The sequence below is a fragment of the Lissotriton vulgaris genome, chromosome 1_1, assembly GCF_964263255.1.
Source record: "Lissotriton vulgaris chromosome 1_1, aLisVul1.2, whole genome shotgun sequence".
NCBI classification, from domain to species: domain Eukaryota; kingdom Metazoa; phylum Chordata; class Amphibia; order Caudata; family Salamandridae; genus Lissotriton; species Lissotriton vulgaris.
The window spans coordinates 888,691,746-888,710,027 of NC_141685.1; the positions used below are offsets into that span (position 1 = coordinate 888,691,746).

The following is an 18,282-nucleotide window of genomic DNA, read 5'->3' on the forward strand; positions in this document are numbered from 1 at the left end:
ACGATGCATTGCCGATGGCCAGTGTCTACTGGAGGTTGACCGATGTCGATTCGGTGTGGATCTGGGCCTCGACGTCGAAGGGTTAACGTCAATGGAGGGCAGCGCCTGGACATCGAGCATCTATGTGATGACGGCGACAAAGTCCTGAGCCTCGTCATCGAACGTCTATGTAATGACGCCAACGGTGTCCTGTGCCTCGATGTCGAACGTTGGGCCACTGTCAACAGAGACCTATTCCTTGACACTAAACGCTGTTGACGTCAACGGAGGCGGCTGATCAGATACCTGTGAGTGACGTTGAATGCTCGATGTTGAACTCATGGTCTTTGTTGTCGTTGAGGTGCACAGATACAGTCGACGGTGGAGGTTTCGATGACGGAGATACCCATTTCTTCTCCGCTGGAGGTCTATTCGACGCCAATCCAGATGGGGAACATATTAGGACCTTATTTCTCGATGTCTATCTGGACCTCTTCTTCTTCTGCATCACCGGAGATCTTCCTCAGGAAGTTGATTTTTGCTTCTCTGAGAGGCCATATAGATGATTTATCTCCCTCTCTTTCAGACAGCTTTTCTTCAGAGGAGTGGGTTTCAGGTAGGCAGAGTATACACACTGAGTGTGTGTCAGTCTTGGCCTTCTTGCCACAGGAGGGACAATGGTCAAAAAGAGAAGGCATTTTGTGACAGAAATATAACAAGCTTCTGTCAGAAAAGTGATGATACCTCACTCTACAAAGTGAAAAACATTGAGTGAAAGATCAAAGTCACTAATAAGAGTGAACATTGACAAAAACTCAAAAATAGTCAGAGCTGGGGGCGTGGCTAGCAGCATGGCCGGCTGAGACGTGTCTAGCCGGAGCTCCGGCCGGGCTGCCCTTAAATCCGACGTTTCCACCCTATCCCGGAGGAAAACTTTCCATTCAGGCGGTGTGTGCAAGCGAGCTGTATACGGCGCTGGCTTAGTGGCACCGAAAACGCTGCGGATCTCCCGCTGTTCCGCCGTAATCGGCACCGGATCGGGTGCGCTCTCAGCAGGCAAGATGGCGACGGCGGCTTGGGAGGCGGCTGAGAGAGGACAGAGCGGACCGCGATCTCCTGCCTGAGTGAGGGAAGTGATCTGGCTGAGGAGCGGAGAGGCTGAGGGGCGTCCCCGCGTCCCGGGGCAGAGGAGTGCGGCCCTTCAGGCACCGGGACACCGAGATCGGGCCCGACCACCTTTACCAAGATGGCGGCCGCCACCGAATGGAGCCGGTGATCGCCCTGGGAGGAGTGGGGCGAACCGCGCCGAGGGACTCCAGCATTCAGCACTGCACAGAGGCTGAGAGCGGAGGGAAGCCGGACCTGCTTTGTGCCCCCTCCCCCCCCCCCCACCCGACCGACAGGAACACGGACAACCGATGCGGAGAAGCTCCCTCGTCCAGGCGAGGTGAAGCGGACCGCGGCTGGAGGCAAGAGGGAGCTCGGGGTGCGGAGCCCTGGAGGTGAGGCCGCTTGGGGGAGAAACTTGTGGTGGGGGCCGGTGATCTTCACCGGGCTCGGGACTGTAACGGCTATAATTGCGACGCCCAACCCCCCCCCCCTTCGCCAGTCCCACCTGACGAGAAGTACTGAGGTGCAGCGGGCCCCCGGGGTGCGGTGACTGGAGGCGGAGAGCTGCAGGCGCCGACGGTCGCTGACCGCGAGGAGGGGCTGCGACTAGTTGCGGAGCGGTCCGCCTTACTATCGAGAGGTGATCGGAGGAGCCAGCCTGGGGGCGAAATCTGGACATCGGGGGCTGCCCTGTCCTGCGAATCAGACACGAAACGCCACACGCATCGGGCAGAGCGAGGAGTGACAGGAGCCACTTGGGGGACGGTGAGAGGAGTGACCCCCCCAACGGGCGCCCCGCCGCGGTCCCACTCGGGCGGGAGAGTGCGCCTCGGCCACTCCGAGCACCACAACGGGAACGCCACCCAGCCCCTCTGGCGCGCTGAATCTGACCTAGACTCTTCCCTGATGGAGGGGACGGGACGAGGTGCTTCAAAAGGGGCCTTGAGACACGAAATAAAGGACATGCAACACTCATTCCCGCCCCAGAGCCGCACCCAAACTAGCGGCTAATCCCGGGAAAAGTGCCTGCGTGCTAGAGACGGCACCGGGGATTCCGGCACCCACCTACAACAAGGCACTGACGTCAATAGGGTTCAAGTCGGAACCACAGCCGATCCTACAGCGGGGGCAGTCATGGGGAAACATGATCCAATCCCTAAACCAACAAAGCAGGGCCCAATGGACAACTTTGCAACGTCGAGATCAAACGTGGACCAGCGGCCGGAAACGTCTGGACCGCTCACCGAAACGGCGATGCTCCTGGCAGCCATCCAGGCATCAAGAAGTGACATCCAGGAATCGCGGGCGGCTTTGGAGGTAAAAATCGGAGAAGTGGGCTCCGAGATCCCTCTGCTACGTCAGGACTTTCGCAATTTGACGGAGAGGGTATAAGTGGTCGAGAATAGGGTCACAGATAGTGAGTCGTCGATCACAGCGCTAAAGAAGGACATGGCAGAGCTCCAGGCCTCACATCGCCACCTGCAATGGAAGGTGGATGACGCCGAAAATAGGTCCCGCCGCAACAACCTCCGCTTTGGTGGCTTTAGGGAGGGACTTGAAGGGAGGGATATGGCCTCCTTCCTCCATGCATGGCTCAAGAATTCCTTCCCAGCGGCTCCATTCTCTACCTGTTTCGTTATTGAGAGGGCCCACAGGGCGCTGCTGGCCAAACCGCCGGAGAGCGCGAGACCGAACCCGGTCATAGCGAGATTTCTCAACTATGCTGACAGATTTAATCCTTAGAGAAGCTAGGAAGCTGGGGGAGATCCGGTTCGAAAATGCCACGATTATGATCTTCCCAGACTATAGCCAGGAGGTCTCCAAACAACGTTGCTCCTTCGACTCGGTGAAGCTGAAACTACGTGCCTTGAAATTGGACTACATGCTCCTTTTCCCGGCGAAACTTTAAATCATCTATAAAGACAAAACCATCTTCTTCACGTGCCCGGAGGAAGCCTGGCAACGGCTAGAGGAACGCCCCATTTTGAACAGCAGGGAAACAGCGGGCAGAGATGCCATAGACAGATCGCTGAGGGAAAGGACACGCTGGGAACAGCCCAAACCACGGAGACGAAGATCCGGAAAGATCAAGGGACGTAAACCAGCGACGCCCTATCAGACCCGCGGCTCTAGCGGGAGGAGAGGGGGCAGATCGACATCCCCAAACAATAACAACTCTTCGGGCTCCAGGTTCAGCAGCCTACGAAATGGTATCCGATCGGAGGGCGACGAGGGTGAAGAATCGGAGGGACATGAATATGAGGGGGACGGAGAGAACAGTCGGGCCGAATCGGTCCACCCCCTGGTCGCCGAGATACAGCTACTGGAACAAAACTCGTCGGGTCTGGGTCCCGTGGCGGACACCCAAGACTCGCAATCATAACTATGGTTTTCCGGGGGACATTGAGATGGCAGCCCGGTGACGGGAACACGCAAGTTGGCACGCCTTTCTATGTTCTTTTTCTTGTTCTTTCAGTTGTTTAGTATATGATGGGAGGGAAAGGTGGGAGGGCGACAGACCTTCTCCTGCGGATGGTTAGGTCCCTGGAAAGGGAGCGACTGGACGGGGTGGGAGGTGGGGTGGGGGAGGAAGGGAAGACATGTTTTTCTTGCACTTGTAAGTTGGGGGAACAGGGAAGTTGGGAAGGGAGGGGGGAATTAGTTGGGAAACAGCGACTACATGCCACTACGCACCTTACACCACATCACCTCTGGAGCACCACCGGGACATATGAAAGGAACACACAATGGCAAATCCACTAGCTCACACCCACACGAATGAGACAGGCGTCACAATATTATCTTGGAATGTGAATGGCCTGGGGTCAAAGATCAAACGGGGCCTAGTCAATGCCTATCTAAAACGGCTGGCGCCGGACTTTATATTGCTCCAGGAAACCCACTTAAGAGGCACCCAGTGCGCCTTTATAGCAAGGGGCAGGTATGTGGTGCTTGCGCACGCGGGTTACACGGCGGACTCTAGAGGGGCAGATGTGGTGCTTGCGCACGCGGGTTACACGGCGGACTCTAGAGGGGCTGCAATCCTAGTTAAAAAATCCACACCGTTCGCCATCACTCGTACTTGGTTAGACCCCCAGGGGACGTATGCAGGAGTGCAGGGAACATGGAGGAGGCGTAGGTACACAATAGTCTCAGTTTATGCCCCCCCAAAGCTCCAGGCGCGCACCCTCGCGGCGGTCGCTGCTATCCTACTGGACACAGCAGATACGATTCAGATAGTGGGGGGGGGACTTCAATGATGTGATGTGTGCCACAAGGGATAGATCAGGGACCCCACGTACAGCGGGACACGACACGGCGCTGGCCCGACAGATGCACACTTTGGGCCTCACGGATGTCTGGAGGTGGCTCCACCCCACACAGGAGGCCTACTCCTTTTACTCCGGGGCCCACAGGGTCTTTTCCAGACTGGATTACATATTTACTTCTAGACAAGAAATCACGGTTAATGACCTAGCGGAATACAGGGCACGGGGCATATCTGACCACTCACCCCTGTCGGTACACTTGGGGCGTGGGAGGGGGCAACAGACCAGTGGATGGCACCTCACGGCGTGAGACCTGCAAACACCGGATCTATTAAAGGGGATTAGAGCAGACATTAAGGTGTATGTGGCTGAGAACGAGGGCTCAGTGGAGTCAGGGATCACACTCTGGGAAGCACTTAAGCCAGTTCTTAGGGATCGTATAAACAGCAGACGGGGGGCGGCCAGGAAAGAGCTGCACCAAGCGGTCACGACTCAGGAGGTCTCGATCTTAGCCCTTGAAACAGAATATCACCATGGGAAGGAAGAAAAAACGCTTAGGAAATTGCTAGACACACAAAGGCACTATAGAGAACTTGTCACTGGGGAAGCACGCACACTGGCACTAGCAACACTTCACCGCCTCTATGATGTGGGTGATAAATCTGGGAAACTTTTGGCATGGCTGAGCAGGAGAGAAAGGGTGGCACGATGGGTAGACAGGATTGAAGTTACGGGGAGCGGATCGGCCTGTACAGACGAGGCCATAGCAGAGGCCTTTGCCACGTACTATGAGGATTTTTATAGGGCTAGAGATCTAGGGCGCGAGGTTGAAGCCAACCACTATCTATGCGAGGTGGAGGTCCCAACATTGTCCCAGGAGGATGCTATGGACCTAGAATCAGAGATTACACTAGAGGAAATTGCTGAGGCAATTGCGTCCCTGAAGCCGGGGAAGACGCCGGGTCCCAACGGCTTCCCGGCGGAATTCTTCAAGCGTACGGCGGACCTGCTGCAACGCCATATCAAAAAACTCTTTGTTGAGGCACGCCAAAAAGCAAGCCTGCCACCTGATCTGGCCACGGCCACGATTGTCCCTATACACAAGGAGGGTAAACCCAGAGACGTGTGTGCCTCCTACCGCCCGATCTCTCTCCTCAATATGGAGACGAAGATTCTGGCCACTATCCTTGCCAGACGCCTGCGAAGGGTGATCTCTGAGTTGGTACATGCGGACCAGTCGAGGTTCCTTCCAGACAGGGCGACCAAGTTGAACCTCCGCCGCACACACAACTGGCTGCAGGAGATCCGAGAGAGGAGCGAGCCCCATTGGTTCCTCTCAATGGATGCAGAAAAGGCCTTCGATGCAGTTCACTGGCCCTTCCTGTTTGAGACGCTACAGAGATTTGGCTTTGGCCCTAAGTCCCTACAATGGATTGGACTCCTATACACTGCCCCAAAGGCACGAGTGAGGGTAAATGGACGACTGTCCCGCGAATTCCACATCAACAGGGGAACACGCCAGGGGTGCCCACTGTCCCCCCTTCTATTCACATTGACGATAGAAATACTAGCTATCCGGATCCGACAGAACCAGGGTATTAGGGGGTTCACCTGGGGAGACACGGCGGCCACACAGGAAAAAATCTCGCTATACGCGGACGACGTCCTGCTGTTTGTGACGGAGCCGGATGCCACGATCCCGGTCCTGTTCAAAGAGTTGGCTGACTTCGGAGCTAGAGCGGGTCATACCATTAATTGGCATAAATCGATTCTCTATGACCCACGGGGCCGAGAGCGAGGGGAGTGCCTACCGGAACTCCTCATTCACACAACCGAAGGATTTCAGTACCTGGGGGTGTTCATTACGCTAGACAAGACACTTTCTCTTCAAAATAACGTGACCTGCATCATGGCAAGTGCAAAACTAGAGATGGACCGGTGGAGGCACCTCCCGCTCACCCTATTAGGGCGCGCAGCGCTATATAAAATGGTTCTGCTCCCAAAATTCCTCTATGCGCTGCAGAACGAATATTACCCACTCCCTCCTGTGACCCTGCCTAAAATCCAAGCGGAACTACGAGCGTTCCTATGGTTGGGGAAGCACCCTAGAATAGCCTTGGCCACACTGCAATGCCACCAGTACAGTGGAGGGATCTCCCTCCCCAACCTGGAGGCGTATTATCGGGCGGAACACCTTGCCCCAATAAATGAATGGCTGCATGCAGCTATTGATCACCCCACTTATGCACTAGAGCGTTACCAATGGTCTCACACGAACGTTCTCTACTATTTGTACGGAGGTCCGAGGGGGAAGCACCTTCTGCCAGCTACCAGAAATACGTTGACTGCGTGGACTAGGGTAACCAAACGCATGGGATGGGACAAACGGCCCACTCGACAGACGCCACTATGGCATTTTAGGTGGCTGGGTGAACTCAACAAACTGACAGGCTTTAGGCAGTGGGATGATATTGGCATTTCGAACATAGGGGATGTGATTGCTAGGGGTGAACTGAAAACATTCCAAGCCTTACAGGGAGACTTTGGCCTACATAACACTCAGTACTACAAATACACACAGCTAAGGCACGCTTGGAGGGCGCAGAACATCGTGTTGGCAGACATCCCAGAGTACGCCCCTTTAGAGGGTAGGTTATTGCAAGAGCAAATAGGGAGGGGAGCGGTGTCCCTCACGTACAAAACGCTAACCAACAACACACTGGGGACCCTACAAGACCAGAGAGACAAATGGGAGGAAGACACGGGGGAGATGGAGGACCTGGACTGGGAGATGGTCCTTATGCACCCGCGTGAGGTGGCGATTAAGTCCAGAGTCCGTCTCATACAGTTGAAGGTATTGCATAGAGCGTGCTACGACCGGGTGCGACTATTCCGCATGGGGAAGGCCCGGGACACTGCATGCCTTAGATGCCACCAGCCAGAGGGGAACTTCTACCACATACTTTGGGGCTGTGCAATCATACAGGAATACTGGGAGGACATATTCAGGGAATTGGATGAGGTCCTGGGCACTACTCTACCACGTGACCCAAAACTTGCTCTGTTGGGGTTGACGACCGAGGTCGACTTGGCCCGACCTCTGACCATATTCCTAGTGTTGGCACTGGTAGTGGCCAAGAGAGACATTGCTCGACGCTGGGGAGTGGCCGAACTGCCAGACTTGGAGGAATGGAGGAGAGGGCTCGACCTCTATATGGCGGCCGAGAGAGTGACATATAAAGTTAGGGGTTGCCCTAAAAAGTTCCGAAGGGTGTGGTCAAAGTGGAGGCAATACCACGGACTAGAGTGAACTCACAGGGGATCTGAATGTGGATTTTGTTATACTTGATGTTTGATATTCCCCCAAAGGTGGAGACGGAGCTTGGGCCTGTTAAATGTATTACTGTGGGACCCTGTTTTTTCTCCGGTGGATGTAACTTTCACAGCGTATGATAGACAAACTTTGGGGTGGGAGGGTGCGGGCATGATGGGAGCTGTTTTTTTGGGGGGATGTTTTTTTCTTACTTATTGACATTCGTCACCAGCTTTGGTTGAAACTGCACTGTCGTTTTTGATATGTCAATGATCCTCATGAGCAAAAGAAAAGTTGCGTTACTGACGGATACTGGCTGAATGTTGACGCCAGCCCGTGTCCCTCTATATTCTCAAATGATACGTCCAGAGCAACAATAAAAATTTATTTAAAAAAAAAAAATACAAAATAGTCAGAGCTGAAAACTCCAGGGTCCTGACTGAAGGAGCCGGAAAGAACAACTGACCTAACTGTCACCCCTGAGGCATGTTGGGAAGCTGGGGGTCATGGCTGCCTTAAAGGCACGGTGCCAGTTTTTATGCTTACTGTTGCTTTCATTTTCTATGCTAGTGTTTTTTCAATGCAGCCTATAGGCTAATAACGACTGCTGTTTTGCAGATGGAGTTTTCTGGATTCTACGCACTAAAGAGAGTTCAAGTGATACTTTTCCTCCTGTTGTCTATATTCTATATTATATGGTGGAAAAAAAGTGTTTGTAGGTGCAATTATTAGCCTTTTTGTCTTATTGGAGGCTGCATTAATCTATACTACTATTATAAAGAGAACACAACCCTTTGAGCCAGGTAAACTAGGGAACCACAGCGCCAATCCACACACCCGATACATCCTTGAAATTGTCAGCGTGTGTAGATGGATATAGGCTACATAAAATTTTTAAAAAACGTAAATTAAAAAAATTAACTGTAAAACAAAGTAGTCCCCTGAAAGAAGCGCCGGCCGCGACGTCTGCGTCATGACATCGAGAGCTTCGTTCAGGAGCAACAGGAAGAGCGGAGGACATGATCGCGGGGAGGAGCGGCGAGCGGCGGACAAGCGGTAATGACCAGCAAGAAGCGGAGGAGCAGTGGAGCGGTAAAATCAGCAGCGCTAGGAGGAGCGGAGAGTAAGGTAAGTGAAAGAGCCGCGGGTGCGCAACGAGGGACGGGCGGAGGGACGGGCGGGGGATACAGTCATGCCAAAGTGAGTCACCAATCTGCATAAACAAGGCTTGACAATCGCTTTGGCCCTCATGTAGCAAACAATGCTTCCATCATACGGGACGGGTGGGAGATAAAGTCATGCCAAAATGAGTCACCAATCTGCATAAACAAGGCTTGACAATCGCTTTGGCCCTCATGTAGCACACAATGCTTCCATCATACTTTTTTACTATGAACACATACTGTAATTCATGCACTAAAGCCATGGCCTGCAAGAAAACAGACCATAGCTCATGAAATGTGGGATCTTACCTAGAGGATGATAGGGAAGGGCCAGGCTCTTAACAATCTGCAAGGAGATTTAAATGCTGCCCCCAGCCCCCTTCTGCCCCGGGCAACGCTGGGGCGGGCTGCTAATATATATATATATATATATATATATATATATATATATATATATATATATATATATATATGTGTATATATATATATATATATGTGTATATATATATATATATATATATATATACTTTCATATATCATTTTTTATAGTGTTCCGGGGTCAACGCGTATGGGAGGGAATATTCAGCACTTATGACTATTGATGAGGATTCCCTGGAAGAGAATGAACCCTGACTTTATAGGATGCCGTCACCATAGTCAAAATTGCTATTAACCCGAAGGCCATCCACTTCCGGCTCAAACTGACCCTTGCCCACACCATGCCTTCACCAAGGGGCTCCTACCAATCAGTGATGCACTAAGACCCCTCCTCAATATATTAATCGACTCATTCACATTCCTGGATATCTGGAAACACTACACTGTCATGTCCCTGCTCAGGAGACCATCTGCTGACCCAGCCACACTTTTCAACTACAAACCCATTTCCCTCCTACCATACCCGGTAAATGTCTTAGAGAATCTAATCAACTGATGCCTCAGCAACCACCTCAGCAACCACCAGCTCTTCGATCCTACACAGACCAAACTCATGCCCAACCACAGTACAGTAACAGCACTCATCGCCACCACAGATGACATCTGTATGATCCTTGACAGAGGAGAAAATGCAGCTCTTATTCTCCTGGCCCTCTCTGCAGCATTTGACACAATCCCACACCAAATCCACATCCAGCGCCAGCATGAGATTAGCATCAAAGGTACCGCTTTCTGCTGAATCTGCTCCTTCTTAACAGATAGAACACAAACTGTCAGCCTGGTACCTTGTTCCTCGGAAGAGCACAAACTCATCTGCGAAGTACCTCAAGGCTCATGGCTTAGCCCCAGACTCCTCACCACATACATAGTTCCTCAGCCGAACATCTTAAGTGCACCCGACATCAACATCCTCTCCCATGCAGACGACACACAACTGCTACCCTCACTCTTGGACTAGACACCCCAACACAAAAACAAGTTTAACGTCTGCATGACCAAATTAGCTAACTGGATGAAAGTCTCTCAACTCAACACCAACAAAGCAGGTGTAGTGATCTTCGGCAAGTACACTTCCCCATGGGACTCCAACTGGTGGCCAGCTGAACTCTGACCCACACCTACACTCAGAACCCAGGAACCTTGGAATAATCATCGAGAACAAACTGGACATGACCTCACAAGTCAAAACGGTCATTGCATCTTTCTTCCACAAACTGAAGTGGCTGAGGAAGATCTTCAAAAGGCTGCCAAGCAACACTAGAAAAATTACGGCTCATGGCCTAGTCACCAGCAAGTTGCGCTATGGGAACACCCTCTACACCAGGATAACCGAGCACCTCACTACAAAGTATTCAGAACTTCACAGTAAGACTCATCGTTAACCTCTCACACAGAACTCACTTCACACCAAACCTCAGGGAACTGCACTGCCTCCCGATAAAACAAATGCACTCAATTCAAACACCTTATACACACATTCAAGGCACAACTCAGGCCCTACCTACCTGAACAGTCACATCTCCTTCGATCAACCACCCAGACACCTCTGCTCGCACACTTAGGGCCATGATATTCTCACGGGTGATAGTTCGTTATCAAATACACATAACATAACATAACATACTCACAGCAGCGTGCGAGCCAGCTCAAATATGTGTAGTCATTCTTGATCTTCTCACTCTGAATTAGTAGAAAAACCTGGATAGGAGAAAACAGTTTTCAGGATGGTGCCAAGAGAAAGGCTCCCTAGCCTTCAATGTATCAACAGCTGATGCACCTCAACCGTGCCTTGCATCACCCTTGCCATTCCAGAAAGAACTGAAACAAACACATAGCTCTGCCAGTGCCCCTTACTCCTTTCTGACTTGCAGCTCTGCCTGCTACTCTAGTGTTAGGACCAGACAATACTCTATCAATGCTTCTTTATCTTAGCTTCGTGCACTAGCTGCTTTTCCAGCATTGGGAGCTCTACATAGGCCTAGCAGTGCACCCACATCTTTAACTGCAGTACACCACACATTTTAATTCTACCCTTACTGTCTCTGCTGAAGCTCCATTTAAAGTAGATTAAGGTGCAAGAACAGTGCAGTTTTGTACAATGTCACACAAGAATCAGAAAGTTCAAAATGTATTCCTCACCTACCAACTTTGAATATTCCCCCAATGCATCTTTACAGCACATAAAATCAGTACCTCCTCTGCCTCCTTGTAGTTTCCGGACGCCGCCTTGGCCTGGGCATAGTTGAAATTGAATGTGTCCTCATTGTAGAAATAGCTCTGTGGGAGAAAAGACAATCAAGACTTTGGGCACCCAAACTATAGTGAACAGAGCTGTTGTAATTTAGATTTTAACATCAGTGTGGCAAGAACAGGGACCCTCCTGGGGCGGTAGGATGGTTACATATCTCCCTCTTATACTTCTGGTCACCTGCAAGTTGTCCAGTAGAGCATATTCAATGCAGATTGTTTTTCAATCAAACAAAAATGGCTGCTAGCAAGGTGGCTTGGCGAGCATTTTGACTCTCAACAACCTTTTTAATGTTTTGTGTTTAGGCTTTATTTGATTAGAAGCATAAAAGTGAGGTACAAGTCACTAGCCAGTAACAATAGATTTCAGGCAAATGAACTTCATGGGGAGGCGTTTAGATCCCCAATCCCTTTGTGATGTATTGTGGTAGAACTGGTAAAGCAGTGGGACCATCGCTGATTTTACCATAGTGGGGAGGTCCAATTTTTATGTTTTCTTTCCCAATGCAAAAAGTTAGCTTATAGAGGTGACAGCAAAGAATGGGTATGCAAGACCTATGTGGTAGCCATTACCCAAACAGTTTGATGTACAGACTTGCAGAAAGCTATCTGACAGCCAAGAGAGAGTGGCAGAAGTTAACAAGATAATATGTAACACCTTGCACACAGATTAACCACACCCCTTTGTTTGACACACTTGGCACTATACTGCAGGGCTAATGGCCAATTTACACCAGATCTGCCTGTAAAGCAGACCCAACAAAGTTTCACATCAGAACATATCGCTCTACCAGTAACGTGCTACACATTGCTTTTCCTGGCTCAGCTTCAGCAGGGACCCCTTCTGCTAATCACTCCTACTAGTCATTTTCAATTACAAAGGGAACAGAGCAATGTCATATTCGAGCCTCACCGGTCTCTTCTGCTTCCTCAGATTGGTATGCCAACTGTCTAATAAAATTGGTGGAATTAAACCCTACAAACTGTTATCCCCCCACTCACAATAGGAGCAAACTACTGCTGAATGTTATAGAGAAACAATGTAATGGTAACAAACTTTTGAGAACCGAAAGAATTGACAGCCCATTAGGTGGAAAAACAACAGAAATACGTTTTTTCAAAAAGTACCACACCTCTGCCCAAGAACAGGAACAAAAACGACTATTTCACTAATAAGGAAAAGTCCCTAAAAATGTTTTCAAAAGAAAAACGTTATTTGGATAACATAGTGAATCCCTATTACATCATAGTTTCAATATTAAACCGTTTTAAAAGAGGCATGGTAACAAAGGTAGAGAGGATGGGTTATGGAATGGGTTAAATGTAGGGATGAGGGTCCAAAAGCAGGGCACTCAAAAAAGGAAAAAGGAGAAGCATGAGAAAGAGGAAGATAAATTTATGTTGAACCTCAGTAAGGGACTGGGGTCGGGGCGGGTACCCAGGAAACAAGAAGGTAGGCAAACGAAGGAAGGGAAAAAAAGCATAAGACTGGAAAAACACAGTGAAAAGCGGGATTTAAGTTTCAGGGCATAAAGCCCCAAGAGAGCAAAAAAATGTAAATGTTACTCGGTGACAGGACATGGGGAAGGTGATGACGGTAAAATTGATCGATGTAAATCTAGCACAACCTCCATAGAGAACCCATTTTCAAAACTGATGGAACGTTCACCATAAAAAAGGATGTGAAAGGCAATTTTGATTAAAAATAATATTCCATGAAATTAGTTTTAGAAAATAGTAAAAAGTAATATAGTATATGCCATTCTTTTTGAAAATATCAATTAAACAGTTTACGTTAAATTGATTTTTAGATTTATCATTTTATATATTTGGTTTTCTATGAAATCATATCAACCGCTACCCTTGGCTTAGTTATTCCAAACACCTAGAAATCTGCCACATGCTAAAAACAAATACCCTGACCCAACGTGGTTGATTTTCTGTTCTTATATAGTAAAACATTAACTGAGTCAAGGGATAAGTGAACACTTTGGATGCTTAGCAGGGATGCCACAGAATGTGATGTCACTACAAGGCATGAAGGAATGAAGGACGTTAGTGGGACCTAAACTTTCAGGTGAGAATAAAAACAGCAATAACTTTTTTATACAGCCATCCTTGCCAGTCAGTAAGATACCAAGGGTGTTGTCCTATGACAGAAGACTAACCACAAGATTGCTTTCCTGGTAACAGCCTTCAACTGAGTTGATATTCATCAAGAGGTGGCACAGAAAGACTCCCTAAGAGGAAAGTCACTCAGCGACACCAAATCGGAGATCAGTAACTCACCTTGACGGAATTGAGGTAAATCAGCACATCCTCAAACTGCCGGAGCAAGAAAAAGCATGAGGCCATGCACTGCCTACCAGGAATGGTATCTAATGGGAGTAGAAAAAGACAGACATTGAGCAGTCAGCACCATCAGAGACAGCCAGGGATTTATCAGCCAGAGTATTCAAGCCCAAGTAGTGTGTGATGGAAAACAACAATGTTTGCCATGATTGCTGAACTTACCACATTCACTTGCAGACCCGCCAACGAGCTGAAAGAACTGCTGAGCAATCTTTAGATGGTCCCGCTGCAAGCCAAGAAAGATCAGCACAAGTCAATCCAGGTTTCACTGAGCATCGAATGTACTTAAACTCGTAAGAACACCTTAACATGGGCACCAGAAAACACTGTCCTCTCCGAAGTCAAAGCTTCAAATCTGTCACATCAGAATACTTCCACTGCTACAAAATGTCCAACTTACAATTTCAAGCTAATCACTGTTACACAGTATCATTAAACCAGAGCAACACATTTCCTATTCCAACATTGCTCAAAGCATAACTCACCAACAACTAAGGAATATTTAATTTTTACACATCATAATATTCACAACCTAGGCACTCATTTGGAGGCCAACACCGTATTACAAATGTGAGTATATATTTTGTGCAATATGTTCTTGAGTTGAACTGCTTTGTTCTTGCTCTTGAATTGTGTTCGGCACCTACACTAGCCATACGCTTGTGTTATAACAGAAAAATACAAATAAAAACTAAGATTTATTAAGTACAACAGTTACCAGAAAAAGACAGCACTAGACACTTTAATAGCCCAGCCTTCAGAAAAATCTTAAAGACCCAGATCATCTTCAAAGCCTTCCTGAAATGTAACAGTTATATTTAGTTTGAGGAAATGTTGCAATGTTTTAAAACTTCTTTTGGCCTGACCATAGAAGACTTTCTGCATGAAGAGTCAATTTTGAACAAAAGACATTGTTTTACAGGGAACCAGTGGAGACTCCTTATCGTCCGGTTGACATGATCACGCATTGTTCAAGTGCCACAACCTTGGTAACAACAAAGTTTTGAATTAGTTGTAAACTAGTGAAGGTACTTTCCGGTAGATCGAGGTAAAGACTATTGCAGTAATCGAGTTTTGAAAGCACACGTGGAGATGACTGATTTGTTTTTGGAGTAATTGTACCTAGCAAGTACAGGGCATGAAATCAACAAAAGGTGATCGGATTTATTTGTGACTTAACTGAGAGGTCTTATTCAATTTGGACACCCAGAGATCTCAAACTGAAAGACAGGAAATGGGAGAAACCCAGTGATAAGACACAGATGGAATTGGTTATACTGATAAGTAGCAGGTCAGTCTTGTCGCTGATGAGTTTCAAGAAATTGTTGCTCATCCACTGCTTCACGGCGTAGAGACTGTCTCGAAAACTGGACAAAGAATGTGGCACATTCTGGTCCAAGTGGAGCACCGAATGTCATCTGACTAAGAGATGGCATCACAGCCGAATGATCTGATTAACTCCACCAGTCGTTTTATTCAAAGTGTAAGAAAGACTGGGGATAGTGAAGAGCCTGGGGAACCCTGCATTGAACCATGAGTGGAAGATGTACTGATTGAGACTGTACCCTTAAGAATGATGTGAACCAGTTCGAAGCGACCTCCGATATTCCAACCTCCTCAACAGTGTATTGAGCACACTGTGGTCCACTGTGTCAAAAGCAGTGGAGACATCCAGGAGGGTCAAACCTGTTGCATCTCCCTAATCCAATATGTACCTCTGATCATCAACTGCTACAGCAAGTGTGGTCTCTGTGCCTCTGCCCAGATGAAAGCAGTTGCCAGGGGTCCAGAATTTTAGAAGCTTCCAAATAAGCGAAGGGTTGTTTGGCTCCATTCTTTCTAGCAGCTCACTAGGAAAAGTGAGGAGGGCATGGCAAGGAATTCATCATTAAATATAGCCTAACTACACCCAGCATCTATATAAATACACCTGTGAGCATGAAGCAGTTGAACATTACATCAAATCAAATATAGCTTTATTCAGAGACAAATGTATCCATAAAAGTACATTTAAAATCACAGGCAATATTAAAATTGACATTTCGTAAAAATCAGAGTAAAATTGTAAAATATTTCACTAAGCTATAATAAAACTGTGAGATAATACGAATTAATTTTCATTCTCAAACGAGCCCAGGCAGCAATTTTCAGGAACATTCCCACATAAAATATACTCTCATCATCAGTGAGTAGGAGCAGCTTACTATATGCTTCTCTAAAATAACTAATGGCAATTTTCTTAATTAAAGGGAGTAGAAATATTTTTTTCGATACATAGAGTAAAATCCACAGAAGAACAAGAAATGTAACAAAGATTGATTGACCAGAGCTTCCATTTCAGGGGCAGGGGGGAAGAGTTCAGATTTGCCTGAAATCCTAAGGGAAAACATACCAAATATTTAACAGTATCTGCCCTGAAGCGAAACTGAAGACTTTGCTCCCATCGTCCCTTATATTCTGTTAAATACACTGTGATCATTCTGTTAACTCCAATATTCATATAGGCCGCCACACTCAGCTTTAGAGTCTCAGATGCTAGTCTATCGGCCTGTAGGCATTTATATAAAATTGCTTGTAACAGTGGTTTGCTAGTGGGTTTTCAAACATCCGTTGGCAACCTACCTTTTGTAAACGTGATTCTACTGTCGCCAACCATGGAATACTCCTGCCTTTTTTGCAGGCGAGACAATCTGAAATAATATCTCTGGTAAAGCTGGTCTACGGGGCAAATATAAATATAGGCTTCAATGAAAGAGATATTCAATTCATTATGGCAGATGAAGTTGGAGGTAGAAATAGGGACCCCTTGGACTCTTCTGCAAAATCTATTTTCTTCTACTTGAATTGAGTTGCACTTGTTAATACCCCATATCTCACTTCCGTATGTAGCTGTCTGTAGGCATTGCAATTTAAAAATGTGCAGGAGTCGGAGAAGAGCTCCACTCCTCCTTGGTTGTGGTAAACTAAATAGCGAATTAATCGCTCTTGATAATTTATTACTACTTTGTACGACATGTGCTGGCCATGAACCGTTGTCAGCGAACATTAGTCCCAAATAGGAGGACCTGCAAGTGCATTTTAAAGTGGACTCAACCACTTTAATTGAAACCAAATTATGTTTCCTCTAGCCACAAGTCATTATATAAGATTTATTAAAATTGGTATGCAAGTCCAGTGATATCATAAAATTTAAAAAGCCTTGTACTAACTGTTGTAGGGCCCTTAGGATGCGAGCCATTAGTACAGCATTAGCAGCGTATAGCACTGATGGTAAAAAAGAGCCTTTACCTTTAGGGACACCAATGGTCATGGTTACTAAAAAAGGATGGAGATTGTTTATATGTAAAAGAAATGAAAGTGGGGCTAAAATAGATCCTTGTCTCACAAAATTCCAATGTGCTGAGACCCCTCCCCTTGAGCATTTATTCTGGCCTTCATATCCCGGTGCAAATAAGCTATAAGTGCACAAGTGTTTCATCCATGCCAAGAGCTAAAAGGATGTACCACAGCTTTGAACAGTTTATACTGTTGAACGTTGTGGTCAAGTCCATAAATGTGATCTATATTTGGGAGTTTTGTGCTATGGAATATTTTCCAATCAATCAATCAATCAATCATATCATTTGTAAAGCGCACTTCTCACCCGTGAGGGTCTCAAGGCGCTGGGGTGGGGAATGCTGCTACTGCTCGAAAAGCCAGGTCTTGAGGAGTTTTCTGAAGGTCAGCAGGTCTTGGGTCTGCCGTAGGTGGATGGGGAGGGTTTTCCAGGTCTTTGCGGCGAGGTGGGAGAACGATCTGCCACCTGAGGTCCCTCTTCAGAAGCGGGGGACTGTAGCGAGGGCGAGGTCGGCGGAGAGGAGCAGGCGGGTGGGGGTGTAGAAGCTGAGTCGTCTGTTGAGGTACGTTGGACCAGTGTTGTGGAGTGCCTTGTGTGCGTGGGTGAGGAGCTTGAAGGTTATCCTCTTGTTGACCGGGAGCCAGTGCAGGTCTCTCAGGTAGGGTGTGATGTGGCTGCGGCGAGGAAGGTCGAAAATCAGGCATGCAGAGGCGTTCTGGATGCATTGGAGCCATCTCATGAGTTTGGCCGAGGCTCCTGTGTAGAGGGCGTTTCCATAGTCCAACCTACTGCTGACAAGGGCCTGGGTGACTGTTCTTCTAGTTTAAGTGGGGATCCACTTGTAGATCCTACGGAGCATGCAGAGGGTGTTGAAGCAGGAGGAGAAGACAGCGTTGACCTGTTTAGTCATGGAAAGGGTGGAGTCGAGGATGACCCCTAGGTTGTGTAGGTGGTCGGTGGGTGTTGGAGCGGTTCCCAGTGCGGTCGGCCACCAGGAGTCGTCCCAGGTCGAAGGGTTGGATCCAAGGATGAGGACCTCCGTCTTGTCCGAGTTCAGATTCAGTCAGCTGTTCC

At 48.1% G+C, this 18,282-nt stretch overlaps 1 protein-coding gene across 2 annotated transcripts in view; it reads right to left on the reverse strand.

Moving 5' to 3' along the window:
* The window catches only part of IFT56 (intraflagellar transport 56), a 331,504-nt gene that overhangs the window by 27,429 nt on the left and 285,793 nt on the right, over positions 1–18,282 (reverse strand). For both annotated transcript variants that reach the window (XM_086958844.1, XM_086958852.1), the window contains exons 12-15: positions 14,034–14,097; positions 13,809–13,897; positions 11,466–11,549; positions 10,901–10,970 (exon numbers count right to left, since the gene is read on the reverse strand). In XM_086958844.1, coding sequence (XP_086814970.1) covers positions 10,901–10,970; positions 11,466–11,549; positions 13,809–13,897; positions 14,034–14,097 — 307 coding nt within the window. The remainder of the gene's footprint in view (positions 1–10,900; positions 10,971–11,465; positions 11,550–13,808; positions 13,898–14,033; positions 14,098–18,282) is intronic.